The following is a 24,119-nucleotide window of genomic DNA, read 5'->3' on the forward strand; positions in this document are numbered from 1 at the left end:
AGCTATTCAAAACAGTAATTCTATTAGCTGTATGAGCAATTTAAGCAAAGTTATGGGGAAAAACCCATTCAAAAATATGAAAATTTGTCAAAAGTCGTACCTCGCTGATCTCGATCAAAATGACGGATCGATTGGCGTTAAAAATTGGTGATTTTTTTTATCTTTTAATGATCTTCCGTAAAATTTAATAATGTACAAGATTTATAAAAACTTTACCGATCGCTGTTAACGAGTGCAGCGTGCTGTTATACAATCCACATTGCTGTTAATTTCCCACATTCTGTTAAGCGCACTGCTCCATTGAAAAGATCCCATCTCTATGAAAACGACCGTTACTTTTGCGTTCTGTTTGAATTTTAAATGTTCTTTCGTTTATTTGCTCTTCTTGTAATGTGACATTCTTAAGTACAACAATTAGCTGCTAGTTTAATATATGTATATATGTGTTTTTGTATAAACGAGTTAAAATTCAAGTTTTTCTTATTGGTTTTCCCATTTTCTTGTGTAGTTTTACGGACTACGAACATTTTACGAGTCTGTCTGCTGTCTGTGTGTGTGTCGTTTAATCGGTATTTTTTGTTACATTACTTTATTACTTTTAAATATTTAGTTATTTCAAAAAAATTTCCGCTCGGGGCTTAATATTTATAATATATATATATATATATGTATGTACGTTTTGTATACGGTATAGTTAATATAATTGTTTTGTCGAATATATTCCCTTTGTTTGTTGCTTGCTATTTAAACTGTTGTTTGTTCCACTAAACTTGTTCTATGTATGAATGTATGTATGTATATTGCTTTTAGGTATGCATTTATTTGTAGGCATTTTATAGTATTCTTTCTTTTCGATTTTCTTCTTCTTTACCTAATCTGTATTTTATTCTGTTTTGTGTTTTCTGTCGTCTAAGTTGGTGTTCGGTTTTTAAAAAATCTTTCATAGGGCAGTTCACGTTTCAAATACAATCATCGCCATCCGATCTAGTGCTAATCTCACTATGCAAAAAAAAAACTGACTTCACCTCAACGGGCGGTCGTATCTCCTCCTCCTGGTAGTTGCCATTTGTTTAAATCTATGTATGTCTCATTTTTGTATTCTTTGAATTGTATATATTTTGTCGGTAATTTTTTTTTTGTTAAATTTTATTTTTCATTTTTTAGATGAAAGATGAGCGCTACGAGGGGCACTACATTTGGGTAATTTGGAAATAGAGCAGATAGATAGATGGTCAAAATTGAAACCACGAAATAATACCAAAAAGTTTCATAGGATAAAGCGCCTATATCTGCCTAACTTCGATCACTCCTTCAACGGAAGCAGAAACAGAATAAATCTATCTGAATCTGAACCTATATCTTTTCTTTCTTTTCTTTTCAAGTCGTTTGACTTGGTTGGGGTTCTTTTCAAGTCGTTTGTTAGTTTGTTTTTTTTTTTGGTTTTCTTGTATAATATGTTTATATAAAAAACGCTTTGTCTTATGCTAGAAAAAAAATTGTATGCATATTTTATGGTATTTTGGTTTTTCTTTATAAAAAAGATTATTACCTTCTAGACACATTTACTTCGATATAAAAAAATTTATAATATATATTCCGTTACTTAACACGTTTCATGCTTTAAGTTATTATTGAACAACATTTTAAATGTATTTGCGATTAGGTTTTCTGTGAGGTTACCTTGTTCTACAATGTTAGTTATTAAAATTACCAAAAAAAATTCTATTCAGTTGCTGCGCCTACATTTCGGTCTCGGTATTACAACAAAATTAGCTTGGCTTCTTATGAGTAAAGAAAAAAAATGTTTTAAAGAATTACGAGAAAAAAACTGTCTCATTCAAAAAAAAAACAAGTTCGTTTATGATTTGCCTTTCGTCACATGCTCAAAAAATAGTCACAAAAAATATTCTCTCATTTCGCTTTCCAAGAAAAAAATTAATTAATATTTACTTTTGGTTTGCCTTGGCTTAATCTAGTTACACGAGACAATCGACAGCATGCTAAGGTGCCAATATGCATTGTATGAGTTCTCCTTCCGATTAATCCGATATTCGTTATGTATATATCCGCTTACTCACTAAGGCTACTTTGGTTGAGACTATTTGCATTCGATTTAAGTGAGTTCGACGCCGCCTTCCCGCCTGGAGGGCTTTAGAATGAATGTCGCTTGCATAGTGATTCAATATTCGCTTTCGCTTTTGTATATAATTGTTTGCATTCACTAGTGCGCACTGTCGGATCTAATTTGTTAATGTTTTTGAATCGTTATATTTAGTATTCAGCACAACCAAGCTGTATATGTTTACTGTGTGTCTGCATCCTAACTTTTCCTTCTGCATGTTTCGCTTAAGTCTAATTGTTGTTTGTTACTCTTAATTCGTTGACATATGTGTAACACAAACTGGGGAAAAACGAAATCTTTTTGAACAGAGTTTTTTTTTAGTCTTAATCATAGGTTTAAATAAAAAGAAAACTCAGAGTAGTGTGGTTTGTGTCGAATATGTTTATTAAGTTTCCTTAAATATTGGTTTTTCTTATTTTCTTGTACGATTTGTTTTAAGCCAGAGACATGGTAATAAAATAATAAAATAAATTTGAAATTCTGATTTTTTTCTGTTTTTTAACAAATTAAAATTTTTTTCACAATTTTTTTGCTTGATTATAAGAAATTCAGAAAAGTATTGATAGAATTTTGCAAAAAGGATCATCGCATATATTGTAGTAACAAAATTAAGGTTCTTTCATTTACTTATTTACCTACACCGAAAAAATATTTCTTGCCTGCTGGAGGAGTGACTGGCCAATTTAGAATTCCGAAAAGTGTGTTAAGCAAATTAAAAGATAAAACGTTATCCATGCGTTTTTGATGCTATCAAACCAAGTCACTCCTGTGATTTTACGTGTTTTTCTTTCGTTAGTTTCGATTGTGTCTCTATTTTTTCTTTTATCTTTCCCATTCGGTTTCCTCTGATTTTCATTTTGACGGGCTATTTATCACGTTTCTTTGTTAGTCGCTTTTTGAATGTTACTTTTGTTTTTCTTGCTGTTACATGCTCAAGTTGTTTCGTTTAATAAAGTAATAAAAAAAAATGGATTTCAAGAAAAGTGTTTATACTTATTAAAAAAAAACATCTTCATTATAGCTATGAAAAAAATTGGATTTGTATTGTAATTTTGTCTGATTCTCTTTCTCCTTCGCCTAACTGAAAGCATATTTCTAGCTAAGTTGTATGTTTTCGTTTTATATGTTATGAATAAACAGCCTGAAAACTTGAGCATGTCCAGTCATTTTAGCCGTTTCGTTACGTATAATATAGACAAAAAAATTGGATTTATAAATTATGAAAAAAAAATATATATATTCATATATCTGGATTAACTTCAGCTATAAACATACACGATGGCCGTGTACATTGTTGCGGCATAGTTCGCGCCAAAAAAATCAGTTTCAGACAGAAAAAAAAACAATCGGAGCTTATGTCATCACGCCTATAAGTATGTTGTATAGTATAGATATATGTGTGTTTATATAATATATTTTGTCGTTTTCGTTATGATTATACGTTATAAATATGTGACAAAAAAATGTATTTCTCATAGGTTTTTTCTCTAAGTTTAAGCAAAAAAAGATCTTCGTCGATTTTTCATTCTATGTATATATATATATATATGTATATATATAATTATTAATGATTTGTATACATATACGTGTCTTGCCTTAGAGCTAGTTACAACAAAATTCCTCCCAAAAAAAAAGCACAAAAAACCAACTACAACATATGGGTTAAAGTGAGGAACATACAAAAAAAAATAGTAAATTAATTCTTGTGGTTTGAGAACATAAAAGTTTCAGTTGTTGTATATGGTTTCGATGAATGCTGATACTACGATGATCAATATAAGGTATTCATAGTTTTCTATATATAAATTTTTTATATATAATTTTTAATTTGAAGATTGCCTTCATCATACGCTTCTCAACTCTCTGGTTATGTACGCCATAAAAATCCGACATTTGCGGAGTTTGTGGATGATGCCGCTGCCGTTGTTGAAGTGGAAGTTGGTGCAGTCGCTGATGTTGTCGATGCTGCTGTGGTGGTGTTGAAGCTGTTGTTAAGTTGCAGCTGTTGCAACTTGAGTGTCTGCTGATGCAGTTCTTGTTCAGTCGTTGACATATTAAAACTGAAGTCGTGCTGCGGCGAAGTGTGGTGATTATTAGTGTTTGTGGTGTGTTTGCTACAGCTGTCGGGATCGCTGTTTCCAACGATGTCGCCGCTGCAGTTCTTGTTGTAATTGCTGCTGCTAGCTGCATTGTTGGAGAAGTTGCTGCTGCTAGCTGCATTACTGGTGAAATTTCCGTTGCTGTTGGTGTAATTACTGCTGCCAGAAAGATGGTTGGTGAAGTTGCTGCTGCCAGCCAAATTAATGGCAAAGTGGCCACTATTTGTGGGGTTGCTGGTTGTTGGGTTGTTGGTGAAGTTCCCACTGCTTGTGGGATTGTTGGTAAAGTTGCTACTGCTAATGGCACCGTTACTGGTGAAAGCACTACCGTTGCTATAATTGCCAGTAAAACTATTGGAGTGATTGGAATTATTATTGAAGCTATTGTTGTTGCTTATGGCAAGCAACTGATTGCCCAGACTGCTACTGCTGCCATTGTGGTGTGATTGGCGTGATTGTTGTTGAAACGGCGGCGACGATGGCATAGTCAATGGCTGCTGTTGCTGTGATTGTTGATCCTGCGGTTGTTGCAATTGCAATTGTTCCTGAAGATAGTGAAGAGCAGCAACTCCATTCTGACGTATTGTATTGAAGTTAATGTTATTGGTGTTCGTCGTGTTAATGTTATTGTTGCTTCCATTTGGACTTATATTGTGAGCAGCAACATTGCCCAGGCGTTGTTGTTGTGTTTGTTGTTGATGGTATTGCTGGTGGTAAAGTAGCATGTTGTTCTCGTTGCCATTACCATTGCCAATACTATTATTGGAGCTACCGGTGAAGCCCAACGCCTGCTGCTGATGTTGTAGTAGTTGCTGCTGCTGTTGCGGTGTCAATTATAAGTAAGGATAATGGTACTTCCTACGGTACAATCCGTCAAGCAAATCGGCAAAGTTTTCGCCTAGATTGATAAAAGGTGCGAAGGTAAAGAAAAGGTTTAAAAAAAAAAACAAAATTTATTAGTATAATGTTTCAATAGTATTTTAAGGTATCATGCGTCTCTAAGAACAATTAGAAAAAAAAACTTAAACTTAATATAACTTAATATATAACTATCCCTTCGTTTTGGTAGAGCCCTGATTTAACTAGCCTAGGTGAGAGAGATTAATTAGGTTTAGTATTTTTTTAGAGAGTTTTGTTTGCCTTCTTGATTTAGATGGTGTTGGGTTAGTGTTTATTGTTGTTTGTTTTCTTGTATTTTTGTTACTTTTGGTTTACTTTAGGGATTTGTAGTTTTAATTTAAGCTGAAGTTTTGTAATTGCGTTATATTTATTTGTTTTTTGATTACAAAGGATTTCCCACTCGATAAGACACACGATTTAAGGGTTTTCGTAATTTTCATTAAACGTGCCATGTTTTCTGTTTCCATTTCAGTTTTGTGGAACTATTGGGATGGGACGGGGACTTGGATTGGTGTTATCAAAATAAATTGATGACTGTTATGGTGATGGTCTATTTATGTGTGTTTATGTTGTGACTGAACTGTGGGCGTAAGTCAAACACTCACATACAAATATTCAAGTGCGTTCAAAGAACATTATCAAGCAAAACATGTCTTATATAGTTGTTAAAAAATATCTAGTTGGAGTCTTAAACAGGTTTTTGGTTTAGTTTAATTTTTTTTAGCGAGGAACATTTACGAACTGGATATCTTTGATGAAGTAACAGGAGTTCGCAGAGCAGACAAAGCAGACCGTTAGGGGATTTTGGATTAAACGATAATCTAATGAAAAACACTAAACAAAATTTTCAAAACGAGGGGCTCTAAGAGATCTCGGTTTTAGTTTTTATAAGGGGTGAATATTAAGCACAAGCAAACACAGGTTTTGTTAGCAGTTTAACTCTTGGGAAGGCCAGCAAAGGAATTTTAAATTTAATTTTAGTTTTTTTTTGTTTCCATTCAATTTGAGTTCGAATCGAGGGTGATCTAGAAGTACAATTTTTTTTTGGCAGTTTTTCAATTGGAACTTTTCCAAATAGCGCTCTAAGTCCCGAGAAGATGCTCGAAAAGAAAAAAGCGTTAGAGCAAATGCCAAGGAGCCAAAAGTTTAGCCTTTTAACTAAATCCATTTTTTAGAGAGAGAGATGGTTTAGTAGCTGGATGATGACATGAGAGAAAGTAATAACGAAAAACATGGCACGCTTTAAAAAGAAAATTCGGCTTATTTTTCAAGTATTTTTCCATTATAAATATATATATATTTTATATAGATTGATGAGAAATTTAAAAACTGAAATTGAACATTTCTTTTCCATCTTCTCAATTATGTGGGAGCGCATGAGTGTGCGTGTGTTGTGTGTGTGGCAGTGTAGGTGTGCTCTCTTCTTGATAGACTCTACTTATATAAATTACGGACTCTGTTATTTGATCTCTCGGCTAGATCTGTCTTAAGGGCTCTCAACAAATAAAAAGTTCTATAATTATTTGCTTTTCTGCGGCAGAAAAACAAGAAACTATGCTAGTTTACGACTAGGAGTAGTTAATTAGAAATATAATTATATAAAAAAGGAATAATTACTATCGAGACCAAAGATAGCATCGCATATAGCATCGAATAATGAGCGTAATTTTTCCATAGCTCCGTCTATAATGAAAAATAGGAACAAAACGAAAAAAAAATTGTACAACTTGGATTAGTTGCGGCGCATATTGAGTTTTTTGTAGGGTTGCTTGGTTTTGGATGAAATGGGGGAATAAAGATTGTTTTTTTTTTTTTTTGTTTATGGAGATTATTTAATTATCAAGATCTTGTCTTTTCTTTGTTTTTTAACATTATTTTGTCAACAACAATCAATAAAAATGAGATGAGTCGATCGTTTTTCCTGCGGCTGAGGAAGGAAAAGCGATCAGTTCTGGGTTAGTGCTGTGAGTAGATAAAAGTACAATAGAGTATCTACGGCTTGGAAACAACAAATGCGAAATACAATAAGAAACACAAACTACGGGTTGAACTTGAAATCGGGACACAAATAACTAAAGTCAAGCTAAAAAAAATTAAACCAAACTAAAATGAGTAATTTAAATCCAAACTGTCTTCGGCGAACAATTCCGAAGTTCAAAGATACTCTTGCCATTGATCAGGGGAATCGTTAACACATTTTCACTATGACCATTGTATTGCAAAGATATCGTATTATACTTTTCAAGCTTAACACAAAATTTTGCGTTCTGTCTGATAATAATAAATGCAATAATTTACGCATATGATAGGTTATTAATCTTTTACAAATATTTCCCATTTTTGTTTTGAATAAAATGTGTTTTTTGCCCAACATAGCATTTTTATATAAAGGTCAAGATAATATTCAATAATTTTTTTTAACTATTTCCTAAATCACTCAAAGTAAAACAATGCAAATGATATTTTGATAAAATGGAAAACAACAACAACAAAAAGCCATCAAAAATGTAAGTAAATGTAAGGTTCAAAAAAAAAATGTATGGAGGGTTAGCAATATCTACAAATAAGTTCGAATAATTTTGCACATTTGTTGCTTGGTTTTAGTAGAAATGATTGTAAGTTTAATTATAGAAATATATAAAATTGATTCCTTAAATATCCACACTGAATCACTGACACGGAAAAAAATATACAAAATAAATTTGATTATGCGATTTTTTTGATTTTTTTTTGTTTGAGAGCACTAGGCAGAGATGAGTAACAAAAAAAATAACAGCTTAGCACACAATTTTCACTTGAAGAAAATGTTATTATGAAATACACTGGCAAAAAAAGTTTAAAAAAAATATGTTTCCTTTTTGCACTGGAATCGATAAAGGGGTGTATGGGTTCAAAGAGAGAGACATCAATATGGTTATAGTTTCGTGTCTATTTTATCGTTGATATTTCAATCCATTCATAAAAAAATCACATTAAAAAAATAGAAAAAAAAAAGATGGTGGTATATGAGAGGGGTTCTGAGAGGTTCGTTTTTAGAGGGGTGGTTGTGTGACTTTTGGCAGCACCCCGTTATCGTTTCGGTTGAGTGCGCGCATACTTACCATGCGCCTTTCACTTCTTTCTAATCACTTTCACAGTGTCTCTGTCTGTCACACAGGCGTCCGCCTCTCTCTGTCTCTTGTGCCTGGGTACTGTAACTGTAACGGGAAATCTGCACTCGCGCTCTCGTTCGCACCCTCTTGCACGCACGCGTGGTAGATGGGGAATGGTGATATCCTGCCAACTCCTAGTTGCCGTCCCACAGCACACGCACAATCGTTCACACACACACACTCACACACACACACTCACACACACACACTCACACAAGGCAGATAAGCAAGATCAAAAATAAAAAAGAAAAACAAAAAAATAGTGAAAGGAGTATGGGAGAAAAACTTCCCGTTGTAAAGTATATGAAATCCAGATGCATCTGTCATTTTCCAACACTGCATTTTTTCAAATTGGCTTGAACTTGAAAAAAAATAAAAAAAAATTTGCGATTTTGGTTTTTGGTTTTATGTTTGTTTTGCTTTTCGCCATTTATTATATTCAGTTTCTCTGGTCACACGTTTGGGATTTTGTTTTATATACTTGATTTTTGTTTTGAAATGCTTTTAACGCACTACAAACTAAATAATTATTAAAATTTAACGCTATTTTATAGAATAGGTTTCATATAGTGAAATATATATGTATATTATAAGTATATCTAAATAGGGGATTTTTTTTAATTATTTGTGTTTTTCGTTTTTGTCGATATATGGGAAAAACTTTATGATAGGAGATATCAGTTGAAAAACAGAAATATTTAAGTTTTCTTGTTTTTTTCATGTTGTTTATCTTGCAGTAGATTGTAGTTGTTGTCGCTGGTAGAGATGGGCAAATTAAAACCAAAAAAAAGGTGTGATTCGATTTCAATATTATTGATGCGATCTGAAGATGCTGAAGAGGTAAGTGGATCTAAAAGGGTTACAGGTTAATGCTCGGCAACGCTTTCGTAATTTTTACTCCTTTAGATTTGTATTTTATATCGTGAGTTGTTTTAATTTTATAATTCAGTTCTGATTGCTTGATTGCAATGTTTGTTTAATCTTCTGTTGTCTCGCACCAGTCTTTTGTGTAAACGGGAAAAAATTAACAAAAAAAAAATACTAGGATCAAAAAAAAATTGCACTCTTTAGCTTCGTTCAAGAAGGATATATCATCTTTTTTAGTGGGTTATGCTTTTCTTGCTTTTTTAGTTAGGTATTCGATTCAGTCCTTGGTTGGTTTATCTCTTTGTTGTTAATGTATATTACTCATTATGTGCATTTCGGTGTATTTTTTTTTTATAAAAAAATTGCAGCTTTACGTTTTGTTATTGTGCTGTATCCGGGAAAAAAAATTTTCCGCTTTGGAAAACACACACATAAAAAAAATGTTTAAAAAAATGGTTTTCGACTAACACTCTTACGCGAACCTTGAAGTGCTAGTTTACCGATTCGCCTGGTTTTGTGTGTGTGTGTGTGTGTAGTTTTGTGTTCTGTTGTCAAAGTTGTGAAAGAAAAGCTTAAGATTTAAGCCTAAACAAAAAAACGTGATATTTTCCTTTCTCTTTTTAGTTGTAGGTTAGTATCTAAAAATTACTTTTTTTTACGTTTTCCAAATGATTATTTTTAATTTTTTTTTTTTAGTTTTGTTATATTTTTCAATTACACTAAAAACTTTTAATACAATTCAATTCTTGTTTTTTTCTATAATCAAAATATACGACATATATATTAGTATAATATATATGCACTGCGAAATTGCAACAATAAATTGAATTATTTACGAATTACCGAAATAAGAGCAAAAAATAGAACTAAGTATGCATTCATATTGTTGTTTGTTGTTAGTGTTATGTTTGTTGTTGGTTGGATTGTTTTTCGTAGCCTGCTGTTTTGTTGTTGTTGTTTGTGAAATACCAAGAGAAACAAAATGAATCAAGGGGTTCAGATGTAAACACTCTCAAGATTAATTGGTATATATGTATTCACTATATACCCAGCAGATCGCTCTTGATTGTATTTTGTGTGTAGCTTGTGTGTTTCATCTTGTATTCGTTTCTGGATATTTGTATTTCAGATAAACTTTTTAGCATCGAAATAGGGATGCGAGTTTTGGAAGCGTTGCTGTGATTTAATTGATCTACCTCTGTGCATCATGTTGAATGCGGCGGCCATATGTGCTGGCGGCTGTGGTGGCGGCGGTGGGACATTAGCTGGAACCACGCCCATCTGCGACATAAAGTGGGCCGCCTTCGCCTTGCCGTGCTCCTCAGCCAACCGGACGGACAGCGGCTGCGATCCGCCCTCGGGTATTACGTTGTTCAGCGCCGAAATGGCCTCCTGGGCCTCCTCACGCTTGTTGTACCTGCATAGTTTGATTTATCGATCGAAATAACACACCATAGTAGATGATGGCAAATGAGCGATGGTTTATAAAAATGAGAGAAAAAAAAGAAAACATAATGAGCCGGGTGTCGAAATAATAAGGGGAAAACATAATACAATTGGCCAAAGGAATACATTCAAAGGTTCTGCGAGTCGACAAATTCTATACTTCCAACGTTTAACTCGATACAGAAGCACTTATGTTACTCCAAATGAAGTTTAAGTGACCAAACAGAATGTTCGACTCAGAGAACCTCGATTGTGGGCATGAACAGACCACCTTAGTCTTCTGATTGCACATCTTAACCATAGTAAACTATATTGGGCACTCACCGAACAAAGGCCACACCACGAGGACGACCTGTGAGCTTGTCACGCAAGATGTTCTTCTGCACAATGGAACCGTACTTGCCGAAGATCGTGTCCAGCTGATCGTCGGTTATGGTACGCGGCAGATTGGTCACATACAGATTGGTGTCCTTGATCGATTCTCCGCCGGGACGAGCATAGGAAACCTGTTCGAAAATAATGAAATGGATTAGTTATTTAACTCTTTGCCTGACTTAAATGCTTTCAAGATCTCACCTTAAGCCGCTTGTTGCGCACTGTGATGCCATTCAGCACTTTAATCGCACGCTGCGAGTCCATTTCCGATGTGAAGTCCACGAAAGCATAACCAAAACTGTAGCCAGTCTGTGGGGTGATAAAAATTGAGATTTAGTTTGGTTTGTATTTGCTTGAGAAGATGGAGATATAAGCTATCTGACATATTTGGAGAACAGACGCTTACCTTATAGTCTCGCATGATTCTGCACGTGTTGATGGGTCCAATGGCTCTGAATAGGGCGTACAGCTCGCGATCGGTCATGTCCTGGGGCAAGTAGTTGACAATCAAGTTGGTGTTGCTTGCCCGAGGATCGTTCATGAGATCATCGCTACCACCGCTGCCCAGCGACAATCCGCAGAGATTATTCAGCGAGTTGTTGCTGGCCATCGGCGGCAGGTGGCACATGTTGCCGCCCCCTAGATTGTTGGCACTCCCACCATTTCCGCCGCTGCCGCCGCAGCCGGGGAAATCGTTGTAACCACGACGCGACGAGGAACTTGGAAATGAAAATTCTGTATCCTGTGGCGAGAACGCATAACGTGACTGTAATCAGATTAACCATACAAAGATATTCTAGTGTTGTGAGAAGGCCTCATTTCGCTTGTCTTGGGGTTAATTATTAGTAGATTGATTAGATTGGATGGTTTGGTTCGGTTCGGTACGGTTTGACTGGCTGCTGCTGCTTGGTTGTTATAATTCTCGAGTTCTGGAGATCGATATAGACACATACATATATCGACCGTTGCTTTTTGCCGGCAGCAACAACAACACACAACTTGCTTAGTGGATGAGGTGGTTGGCGAAGGTTCGGAGTGGCTTAAAACGTAGAAATCTACGACAAAAACGCTAACGGTAACAATATTCCAAATGCAAATCTCGCGAAAAATCGTTAGTTCTTTGAATTTCACATTGGTAAGATTTAAGGGCGTGCTTGAAACTCGAGTGCAGCGATTTTGAATAGTATTTGATTTTTGATTTTGATTTTTGAAGCATTAAATCGAAACATTCTCTTGCTTCACTGTACTTCCGTGTGTGTATTTGTATGTGTGAGCTAAACGGCATTCACAGGGTTGCAAAAACCAAAGAAAAAAATACGGAATTGAAATTCTTGAAAGAAATGCATAATTTCTCATTTTTCTTGAGTTTTTCTTTAGTGTGTTGTGTTAAGTCTCTTTAAGTATTTCTTTGAAGGTGTGTTTTCTGAGGGTCTGTGTCATTAACGTAGGAGAAATACAGTGCGAGGCAAAAATATATGAGCCAGAAACCGATCAATATAGATTATGTTTAATATGTGTTGTTATTCTTTTTTAATGCGCTTGAGATGATCATGAAGTGATTTAGCTATGCATTAAATGGTATGGATTATGTTGTTATATTAAATGCCCACTTTTTGGTGTCATCTAATGCAATGGCGTCAAGTGTGTCCAATATTTTTGCTAGTCTGCTTTCTGTGTGGTAAAGAGGGTAAAGAGTGCGCAAAACGCTGAACGGAAGCCAAAGCTGAGGCGGAAACGGAAATGGAAACGGATACGAAAACGGACAATGTGACAGGGCGATACCTAAAGGTATTTCATTTAAAAACTGTCTCTGCTTTTCATGGCTCATGCAGGTGAGTTGAATATTTTTGCTTGGCGTTTGTATTTCTGTGTGTTCTTTATTTTATTTAAGGGTTGTGTATATTTATAAGTTGTTTGTGTTGTCGTTGCTATTTGAGTTTTCTTTGGTTTATGTTTATTATGTATCTGTTTGTTTAGGTTTTGTTGTTTAAATTGCAAACTTTAAGTTATTAATTTGATTTTTATCATTATCAATAAACCAAAATGAAATTGTTCAGCATCCATAAAATAATTCAGTTATGTTTTTAGTATTTATTTGTTTTTCAAAAGCGTGTGTCCCCAGAGCGTTCATGAGACAAACTCAATAACATACAACTATTAATAGTAAAAGGCATAAAATTTATATTATTATTATTGTTATGATTATCAAAAACGAAACCAAACAAAACAAAATACAAAAGTCAGTCAATATCAAATGCATTGCCTTGAATTTGGTTTCAAAAGAATAGCTTTTTCCGCATTTGTCTTAAATTGATTGCTTTCATGCAATTGAAAATGGAAATTTATCGCTAACAATAATTATAAATTTCAGGCGTAAGAATGAGTAATAAATGTGATGAATACTAACCATTCCGGATGGCAGAGAATGGGACATCCCAAATCCACGCCCACCACTGTACGATGAATCGATTCCATTTCGTTGGGGAAAAGAAAATATCAATTAGATCTCATAGAAATGATTGTGTTGTCGGTTATTGGTTAAGGTAAAATACAATTTAAAATTATCAAAATTAAATGTATAAAGCGCAATTTACTTATATTATTTAGCTATTTTGAAAATATTTTAAAAATGATTAAGAAATGTTTTGGCGCTGGATGATTTAACAATACTTTTCTTACTACTAACTTAATCTTATGACTAATGAGTTTTGAAAACTTGCTGCAGAGTACAGTAAACTGTCTCGTGTGCAAATTAGCTAAGGACTTAGGTTTAATTTGAATGAGAAAACCATTGGTGGGTCTTAAAATAAATTGAGAAATATTGATGTGACGATTTTGCAGTTTCTTGGAGAATATAACTTAGACTGACCCTTCAAACGATCCCCCAGTTATATTCAACCGTAAAATTCTACAAAACCCCCTTTGCCTTAAGGTGAAAAGAATTGTTTTCACTTTAAATATTGGCACTTAAGAAAAGCATGATGTATTTTTTTTTTGTACTTTCGAATCACCGAAAAAAAAGGAAAAAAAATAATCATGGGACTATAGTAGTAAGCCATATCGGACACTTTGTGGTTGGAGCACATTTTCACTTTAAAAAAAATCAAAAAAATAATCACTTTTGGCACTTTTTCATCACATTAACAAAAAGGAATGGGGGGTTTTTTTTATAGTTTCGGACATCGTCGTTTCTTCCCTCGTCGAATTTTGGCTGCATATCATATGTGGTTCATACATTTATGTCTAAGTTAGGGCTTATATTGATTTTTATAGTATTGTACAACAAGCTGTTTCCCCAAATTATTTTTTTTATTATATTATATATTTGGTTTTTGCCTTTGGCTTTAGTAGTCTTAGAGTCTTGTTACTTACAGGGCTTTGGAGGTGTCCTCGATTCAAAAACATTGCGTTTCGTTGGCGAGGAGACCATGGGGGGCGGAGCTGGCGCCTTTGCCCCCCCGTGCAAATAAAAACTACATACTATCTTAAGAGTCAGTGAGTGTCTTTCGCTTTTCGGTGATAATGGTGGCTCTGCTTCTTTCTGGGCTGTGAAAAAAAATGTCTACACACGATTAAATTCAGCTGCGGCACAACGTCGATGATGGGCGTTACATAATTTTTGCTGAAAGGGAGTTTTGGTTCTTGTTTATGAGTTGTGTGTTTTTCGGGGGTATGTGTGTGTTTGTGTGGGCTTGGAGTTTTCAATTTCACAATGTGTACGAAAAGAAAAGTGAGATTAGGAAACCTCAAATACTCGCTGGCAAGGTCACACCAAATTCGTGAGCTTGATTTCATATTGCACAGTAAAAAAATATGCAAAAAAAAAAGGTAGGGCACAAAGTTCTCAATTACACGTTGAAAAAGTCACGTTGTTTTCTTTGGAAATTTTGCTTTTATTTTCATATTGCACAGTAAAAAAATGCAAAAAAAAAGAGTGCCACTTTAAAATCTCAGATATGCGTTGGCAAGGTCACTCTGCGCTGGTGTTGATTGTTGATATTGTTGATTGATGCGATGCTGCTGCTGCTCTGCTTGCTGTTTGATGTTTTAGTATTTGTAGTTTTGCTCGGCATTTTATGACCTTGAGCAAATGTTGCATTTGTATTTGCCTTTTGGCTTTTATTCATTTTTGCTGATACTCTCGCAAGGGGAAGAGAGATGGTCAGCACAGGAATATAGAGAATGAGAGAACTTTGGGGGCAAAGGTAATTTGTCGGCTATGTGCATTGGAATATGTTGGGTACTTAGGGGTTGGGATGGGGCAAGAGTGAGATGGCGACGCAATAACCACAACAACAACCGGTGCTTAAGGCTAGTTATAAACTGTAAAATCTCCCAACACGTGCGTGGAAAAAGGACAACCATACGTACATAACTTAAGGTTACTGCATGTCAAGGTCCTGACACAATTTTCGCACAGCACGTGATGCACTAAATTTGGAGAGGGTGCCCTCTGTGGCTGCTCTGTTTACATTTCATCGACTGCTGAATAATGTGCCATAAATTATACGACCCCAAAAAAAGAGGAAAGAAGAAGCTGCATATAAAAATGTCACGAATGACGCTGCTTCTGCTTTTTCTCTATTTGTTTTGTGCCCTAGGAGTATCATTATAGAAATCAGACCACTTCTTGACCCCGCTTTTCTTTTTTTTTTTTTGGCAGCAAAAAACAGTCAATTTGTCATTTCTTATGCAAAACTTAAGGCTTACGTTCTAATGACGATGTGGCGATGGAAGATATATGGATAGCGAGGCGAGAAAAGATAAACTGACCGAAAATAACGAAATAAAAGGCATTTAAGGCAAAAAAAAAAAAAGTACTTATTTTTTTGGTACAGTAACGCCAAGCAGTAAGTGTTTAAGAACAGAGACAAAAAAATAATATAAAAGAGAGAGGTAGAGTTTTAAGAACATTTACCGGTACATTGTGAGACTGTTTAGGTTGCACAATCCGCACGATGAGAACGTTTTTAGGCCGTTTCTATAATCCTCTTGCCACAAACGAATTGCCCAGATACGGATACATGTATCTGCCTTGTTCTACGCGTGTATATGTAAGAGATATATCAAGTTTCAATTCCCAGCGGAATCAAAACGCATCTGATGGCCCAAACGTTCGGTCTTTGTAAATGCAGTTCGATCTTATAAATGGTTCATGTATATATATATTTATATATAAATATGGAAGATTGCGTTACATTACGTTGTTTCACGTTGATCGGTTAACATTTTTGCATATTGCTTATCTTTTATCACATACAACTGTAAATATAGGACAAAAATAAGGCATGTCGCGATTACGAAAACACGCAGACGACGATCAGCTGATTCAAAGTGAAAGTGTGTGCGAGTGTGGGATAAATGCGAGCGCATGAATGTATGCTATGAAAAATGGCACAACGCAAACGTAACAACTAGATCGAACGATTTATATGGTAAATACAACTAATGAGGGGATTCCTATGTAATGCAAAAAAAAGAACACCTTTTTATAGGGGATTGCTTGAAACGAAATTAACATTTTCTAAGAAAAAACAAACAATGAATTTGCAATTGGGAGCGGAGCTTTTCAGGGGCGGGCTGTTCCCCTTAAAACGATTGACTGTTTTTTGCTGCTTTTGGTTCGCTATCAATGTGTTTGTGTATTCGTTTGTGTTAATTGCCCTTTGTATTTAATCGATTATTGGTTTTCTGTTATCATTGATTGCACCATCTAGCACATGTAACATTTAATTATACTTATATAAATCCTCCTTGTTGTTGCTGCGGTTATTGTTATCCATTCCTGTGGCTGTTCTCGTTGTTTTTCTTTCTTTCTCTGATAATATCAGAGCGCAAAAATAAAAAGAAGAATCAAGTGAACTAAAACTAAAACAATGTGTAGGTGTGTGAATGAAGAATGAATAGGGGGGAAGAACACCACTCAATATGATTTCCTTCTTTTTTTTTTGCCGGCGACATCGACAGCAAATCGATAACAATCTCAAGATTTTATCAACTGTCAATCGACATCCTTCCCTGCACAAATACCAATGCACATATACCGACAAGTTTTGCTAGTAAAAGAGATTTCGAACAAGCAAATAACTTGAACTTTCATAACCAATAAGTCTAAATCTAAACGAAATAATAACGTTGACTGCAAACTACTTTCCAGCAACAAGGAATTTTCTTCTTCGTACAAACTATTCAAAAAAAGGTTGGGTTGGTCTTTTGTTCGTTCGCCAAAGAGGTATGGGTAGCAAAAAAAAATTAGGTAAACACTGTATCATCTTAACGTTTTGTGTGTTATATGTGTGGGAAAGAATGGGTGGAAAGGAAGAGGGGGTTGGGGATTGTAATTCGAATGAGTATCAAGATCAAACATAAGTGATGTGGATGTGGCTGACGAAACGTGAGAACTCAAGTTTAAAAATTTACCTCGACTTGTTGTTGTAGCCATATGGGGGATAACCACCATTATTATTGTTACTACCCGGATTATTGTTGCCGTACATATCCTGAGAGTTGGGAGTGTGTTTTTCGAATCAACAAAAATTACACCCTCAATCGAAGGTGAGTTTCGGTTTTAGAGGAAAAGGATGATGAGGTGAGTTGCAGTTGAGTTGAGGTTAAGAACGATGATCGAGATTAGATCGATCTCTTCTTCGACTTTCAATTGTTTTGGCGCTCAGCGCTCTCAGCTGGCCTGCTGCTGTCGTTGTTGTTGTTTTCCTGTTGCTTCTCTTCTGCCTCTGATCAACTTTCTTGTGTTGTACTAAAATTGCTGTTGCTCTGTTTCTCTTTTTACATGTGTGCACGCTCACTGTGCTTTCCTCTCTTAAGTCCTATGGGGTTTTCTCTTAATGTGTGCTTATTATAGCTGTTCTTGTAGGCGCGCTGTTGTAGTTGTTGTAGAAGTTGAAGAGTTAATAGAGTTGTTGTTGTTGGTACTAGGAGTTGATTGATCGATTTAGTTTAGAATCAATTGAATTTCCCTTAGCTTGGTGAGGGGAGGGGGTGGAATGGTGGTTCTACATTTATACGATGGTAAAAAAAAATATGACAAAGACGTGAATTGTGTGCTGCGCGATTTAATGAACGAACTACAATGAAAAACCAATACCTAAATAGAGAGACGCTCCGTTAACTGTATCACGCATTGAGCTGAGTTTATGTGTGTGTGTGAGTGCTTAAAACTAGAGTTGTAAGGCATTAAAAGAGAAAAGGTTGTAGATATTGTTTTTAAGCACATCCCGAAGGAATAAACACTAACACAGGTTATAGCTTAAAAATACACTAAAGAAGTACTTAAATTCGTAACACTTTGGATACAGTCGCTTATCCAGGATTGCCATACCATAAGTTAAAGCAAACGATTTCTTAAACCAAGTCACTAGTAAATAAGCTGCGCATTTATACAATATTTTGACTAGCAAACAAGCGATTGGATAGAACAGAACATACCTCGCCATCTTAAAGTTATAGTAGGACGACATGGTCGAACAGGGAGTCACAGTATCGAAATTGAAATCCATATTGGGATAATCACAAAGTTACGTTTTTCAACAAATTGAATGTAAGACACACAAGAAATCACAAGATCTCAGGACACAAGTTGGACTTGTCACGAGTGGAACTCGACTGAAGATGTCCTGCGGGCCATCGATCTATTTAAGGATCGATGGAGGGGTTCCGGGCGAATGGGCGGTGGCTGGGTGCCAGGTAGAAGATCGAAGGAGGCAAGGTGCGCGTGCCAGTCGCGTGGGCTACCTAAGATCCCGCGAATTGATCCCGCTAGGAAGTGTGCCAGGCGTACTTTCTTGGGTGGCCGGCTGCATCTCGCGGATCCCCGATTCCCGGGTCGCGGATCTTCGCAGGCAGGCAGATGTTCCGCATTCTCGGAAGCTGGATGCCGGCAAGGTGATAGTTTTATTTTTTGGGCCGGGTGGGTGGAAAACGCCGAAAGGTGGAACGTGGCAAGCTGCAAGTTAATTACTTGGAAGCAAGCTGCATTTTGTATTGCTACCCGACTTAAATTCTGTGAACATGTTTTGATCTGTAGGTAATAAGATTCTTAGAACGTATCAAACTACGATTCCAATAACTCCATGAAGGCATATCAAATGAAATTGGTCATTAAGATTCAAACTGAACGAACTTGGGCAATTAAAACGTTATCCGTTCTGAAGCAATGCCAGCACAATACTATTTCCATATCTATATCTATTACCGTTAAATGCCTATTGCATTTGTATTACACTAATTTAACACTAATTAAAAGTCTGATCAAGCTAAAGCAATTGATATTATCAAATATAAATCCTGCGAAGAGTCATATCGCTATTAACTCTAAATCCCCATTAACATAATCCCGCCATAAATAACCCATTATAGATCCTATTTTCCTGCAGGCCAATTGCAGCTGCCTTTTTGCTAGGATTTCGGACAGGGGCAGGTGAAAATGCAGATTTACCTCCCCGCTTATAAAAACGCCGGGTGGAAAAAATCGAACTGCCCGAAATACAAAATACCAAGAACGGAGATTGCAGGAAAATTCGTGGACAATTTTTCAACAGAAACTTTAAGACAGTCAAGGTGTTTGGTTCACTCAAATCGCACGTTTGGTTCACTCTAATCGAACGCCAAGAAACGTAGTTCAATTCTCAAAAAAAGAAAGCACAGTGATAATTTAGTATTGGTTTTAGTGTTATTTTGGTTTTCAATTTTTTAGTGTGTAATTACAAATGAATTTGACCAATGTACGAGATATGTATATTATTCATCTAGGCAGAATGTCTATGAATTAACTTCCAATCTTAAGAAGTACCATTTCCAGTGAGTCCTAAGCCCTAGCCATTGTTTTTCCACAAGCAGGAAGCAAATCCTATACATAAGTATTCGTCCTACACTTTGGGATCCCCCAGCCAAAAAGAAGAGCAAGAGCTGGCTTTCTATTTAAGGGAAGCGAATGAGGAACCAAAACTTTTGGCAAACAGAGAACAAGGAAAATGGAAAATACGAAGCTGCGGAAAGAGATGCGAGCAGCGAAGAAGGGGGGAGAAGAGGAGGCAGAGAAAACGAGGGCAGCCAAACGAAGGCACAAAAGGGGCGGCGGCCAAGTGGGTGGGGCGGCCTAAATCGCATTGGGTCGCTCAGAAACACAAAAACCAGAATAAAAGCCGGCTGGAATGGGGTGGTACGGTCACCAAATTCGAGGGCTGCTCTTTTCCCATGTACAATATACAGCAAATGCCGAAAAAAAAGAAAGAAAGGAAAACAGAAGCCCAGGGAAGGAAAATGAAAATATGTACAGAAATATATAAAACAGAGTGTGTACCTCGCTTTCCAGCGTGAAAACGGAAAATGCGGAAATAGAGAAACGAAAAGCGTCACAAGCTGTGAATACGGGAAAAGCAAAAAGGTGGGGGGAAAATACAAAAGGGTAACCAGAAGGTCGGTCTCTCCAAAAATGGGAGAGCCCAGAAATGAAAGAAAATCCAAACAGAAGTAATAGAGTACCAAAGACCCATAGACTTTCCATATGCAGATGGGTGAAAGCTAAATCACTATGAAATCAAAAACCAAAATAAAAGAAAGTCCATCACGCACAAAACTTTTGGGGAAAATGGATATCACAATGCGTGGTAATAATATATCCAAAGTATCATATTAAAACATTGAAAATAATCAGTTACAAATTATTTTAAAATATTACGACAAGATTTTGAAATATGTGACTTTTTTAACTGTTTAATATTTCAAAACAGCAAATAATAATGCAATGATACACAACAACGGTAAATAATTACAAAACAATAATAAGCAAAACAATACAGCCTTCCATTGATTTCATTGACACCATTTAGCCATAAATTTTTCGCCAGTGTACGAAGGAAAGAGATGGAGAAAGCACCAACGAATTGTAAAGCAATAACAAAATGCCAGAAAAACTTTACAGTTTGATAACAGTAGTCGGCTAATTTGGAGCACAGTTGTGTAAATAGAGCAGCACTATTATGCAGTGCTTGAGTGAATGTGTGTGCTAAACAGCTGATAAAAGCCCATTTAAGTACATGAGCTAATATATACATACATACATATATCTAAAGACGCATGTACACATCTCTGCATCTAACAATCGCTCAGCTGGGAAAATGAGTCATGCACCCGCATGCATGTGTATGAATGGATCTCGGTCTGAAACAAAATCACAACGGCATTGCCAGCCACAATCAACGATCCATCGAACATTCCAGCTGATCGCCCGCTTGGATTGTTATTATACTTTTGTTATTGCTATTTCAAGTGTATCCAAATGCGTATGTATGTATGCTTTTCGAAACATTGTGCGAGCTTAATAAGTACAGTGGACACTTGACATTGCGGAACCGAAACAAACATATTTTCAAAGACGTATTCAATTTCATTCAACTCAATATTATCTGACATGAAAACATTGAAATAAGTACATACATAGCTACAAAATATACTCTTAAATAACGATGCTAAGTAGTTGCATTATCTAGAGACCACTGTGGGGAAGCTTTTATTAACTGAAGACCAAATAAGGTTTAAAACGGGGTGCAACGCTCATGGGAATTGTGTAACGTGCAATTTGCGCAAGGGAATGACCTCAATGGAATGCAGAAAGGTGAATTAAGAGCGTTGGTGGAGGTGGGGGTAGTACTAGCTACCGCCATTTCCAATATCCCAATACGCTTTAACCGAACGGAACGATCGTTGCGATGCAACGTCATTGCCAACAGCAACAAGGGGATTGACCCACGGTGAGGCGCAGATGAAGAGAAGTGAAGATAAATGCGGCTGCCCTCTCCTCACCACTCCACTTCTCACCCAGCGGCCAGCTGCAACTTGGAAAACAGAAAATACGGCAGCTGAGCGTGCGATAGAGACAACAACAGAGAGCAAAGCGAACATCTTCCCTTGCGCTCTCTACCTGCCTGGAAATATCCAGGATCCCTGATCTTCAATGGAAAAGGGAGAGCCATAAACTAAAAGGCGCGTGTCGCTAATGAGGATATTTAAAATAATGTGTCGCCAACTAAAGCTATATAAACACTCAACGAAGAATTGACAATTATTTTAATTGCAGATGCTGTGGGCAACTTTAAAATATGCCATATCTTATCCAGGGGCACACGTGTAAGTGTAAGCCAAAACACGCTGGCTTCGACGATAACAGCTGGCAATGCCGTCGACGTAGGGCGATCGCCACAGTCGACCACCAAAAATTAGGTATCTACATATTGAAAGCAATCACAAAAAACTACAATTTATGTGCAGCAAGAAACACATGGTGGAATAGTTGGTGAAACAGGAAGTAATATGTATACAGGATATGCGTAAATGTAGGTAGTCGATTTGCAGCGGAACTAAAGGAAGTGGAAAAGGGACACGCAATAAACACTCAGGTAAAGCGAAACCTATTCCAGAATTTTCGGCACTTAACAACTGGACGCGACTGTATGCATGTGTGTTGTTGTCTTTTTCGCCTACCTTTCGTTATATCTTCATACTGCCCTTGGGTTTCTCTTGTTGTTTCTTTGCCCCAAAAAACTGTTTGTATACGAACAAAACAATTTACCCAGCGGGCTTAGTTATTATTATTTAGTTAGACTAGAATGGAAAAAAAAATTAAGCACTCACACACACGCTGTTGTTTTTATGTACAACTTACTGTTTATACAATGTATAATGTATATATGATTTTTGGGCGATGCTTGCATGTTTCTATGTACTACACAACTGTAACGGAAACGAAAAAAAAAGAAAAAACAAAGTGTAAGCCAGGCGCATGAATCGCCTTGCAAGTGTGTGCGTGTATGTTTATGCGTTTGCGGGCATATACACACACGCACGCTCTCTCACGTAGGCGCAACACACATATATGCATGCGAATGACGAAGCCGCAAACACAGAAAAAAAAATTAGTATATGAAGTAACAACGAGTGGACGGGAGAGAGAGAAGGAGTGGGAGAGCGAGCGAAAACGGCTTTGCTTTAGCTTTGCTGTTGTTGCTAGTGGTGGGAAATGCTGAATGGAATTTTACAACATGTTTTCGGCTCGTTAATCTCTTTTGCACTCTACGTTCAGCTCAATAACTTCACAAAAAAACCGTATACAGCAAAAAAAAAAAAAAAATAAGAAACAAAAACAGCGAGTACTGCTCTTTACTCGCTCTGTTTAGATGTACATATGTATGTATTTGAGGCCAACAGCAAAAAAATATAACATGTATAACTTGAAAAAAGAAAAGAAAAACTCCAAAAATGCTTGATATCTTGGTAATTGTACTACTACAATTGCGATATGATCTATGCGCATTTTCACAATGTCTGCGTGTTTTCCACTATCGTTTCCTCTCCACTTTTCTCTTTTTGCGTGTTCTTTTAATTCCGCTTCGTTATATACACTTCACGTCACGCTAGAAACCCTGTGCATGTATGTATATATATATATATATATATATATATATATGAATATATATGTACATACTGCAGTGTCTCTGTGTGTGTATTGTTTTTTCGCTGGGGATTTATTTCTTTTCACACACTTATTCTGCAGCTGCACGGATTGCACGGCACACAAAACAGCTTCTTTGTCATGTTTTTTAAAACGCTTTAACTTATTCACTTGGATCGTGTGGATGATTTACGTGGCGAGTGTCAGGAGGAGAAAAGAAAAATTACCAGAAAAAATTCACTGCGCGACTTTCCTTCTTCGGCAACAACAAAGCAGTGTGCACGTTTCGCGGTCGTCGGTCAATTTATGCTATTTGCTTGGCTTTACGGTGTGCTTACGCGTTATGGTTATTTTTCTGGGCACTCGTCTGGTCACACTGTTCATTTTCTACAAAGTGTTAGCCGGGACACAACCCATTTAGCGAATACACAAATCCATATAAACAAGTTTCACACCTTCGATTGATTCGTAACGGTCACATAAAATTCAAATATGGGAATTCAAATCAAGCTTGAAATTTTCCTTAAGCAGAAGGAAAGAAAATAACAAATTAAAATAAAAACCAGTTTTATGTCTTTTGGGCACCGTTAGACTTCGTTAATTTAAATTATTAGAATTCTATCCAATCAAAATAAAATGTCAATAAAATAATATATGTATTTGCAATCAAATAAAGAATATATGTATATATA

The 24,119-nt window shown here is 36.1% G+C and overlaps 1 protein-coding gene across 1 annotated transcript; it reads right to left on the reverse strand.

Annotated features, from left to right (window-relative positions):
• Positions 1-336: 336 nt before the first annotated feature.
• LOC6618963 lies at positions 337-23,731 on the reverse strand. The gene is given in 9 exon segments (XM_002043172.2): positions 337-5,119; positions 6,739-6,804; positions 10,337-10,557; positions 10,911-11,092; positions 11,163-11,270; positions 11,368-11,703; positions 13,369-13,414; positions 17,382-17,893; positions 23,655-23,731. Coding segments are annotated over 8 exon segments (2,166 nt in total). The 5' UTR covers positions 17,459-17,893; positions 23,655-23,731; the 3' UTR covers positions 337-3,989.
• Positions 23,732-24,119: the final 388 nt, after the last annotated feature.

Source organism: Drosophila sechellia, chromosome X, assembly GCF_004382195.2.
Source record: "Drosophila sechellia strain sech25 chromosome X, ASM438219v1, whole genome shotgun sequence".
Taxonomy (NCBI): Eukaryota; Metazoa; Arthropoda; class Insecta; order Diptera; family Drosophilidae; genus Drosophila; species Drosophila sechellia.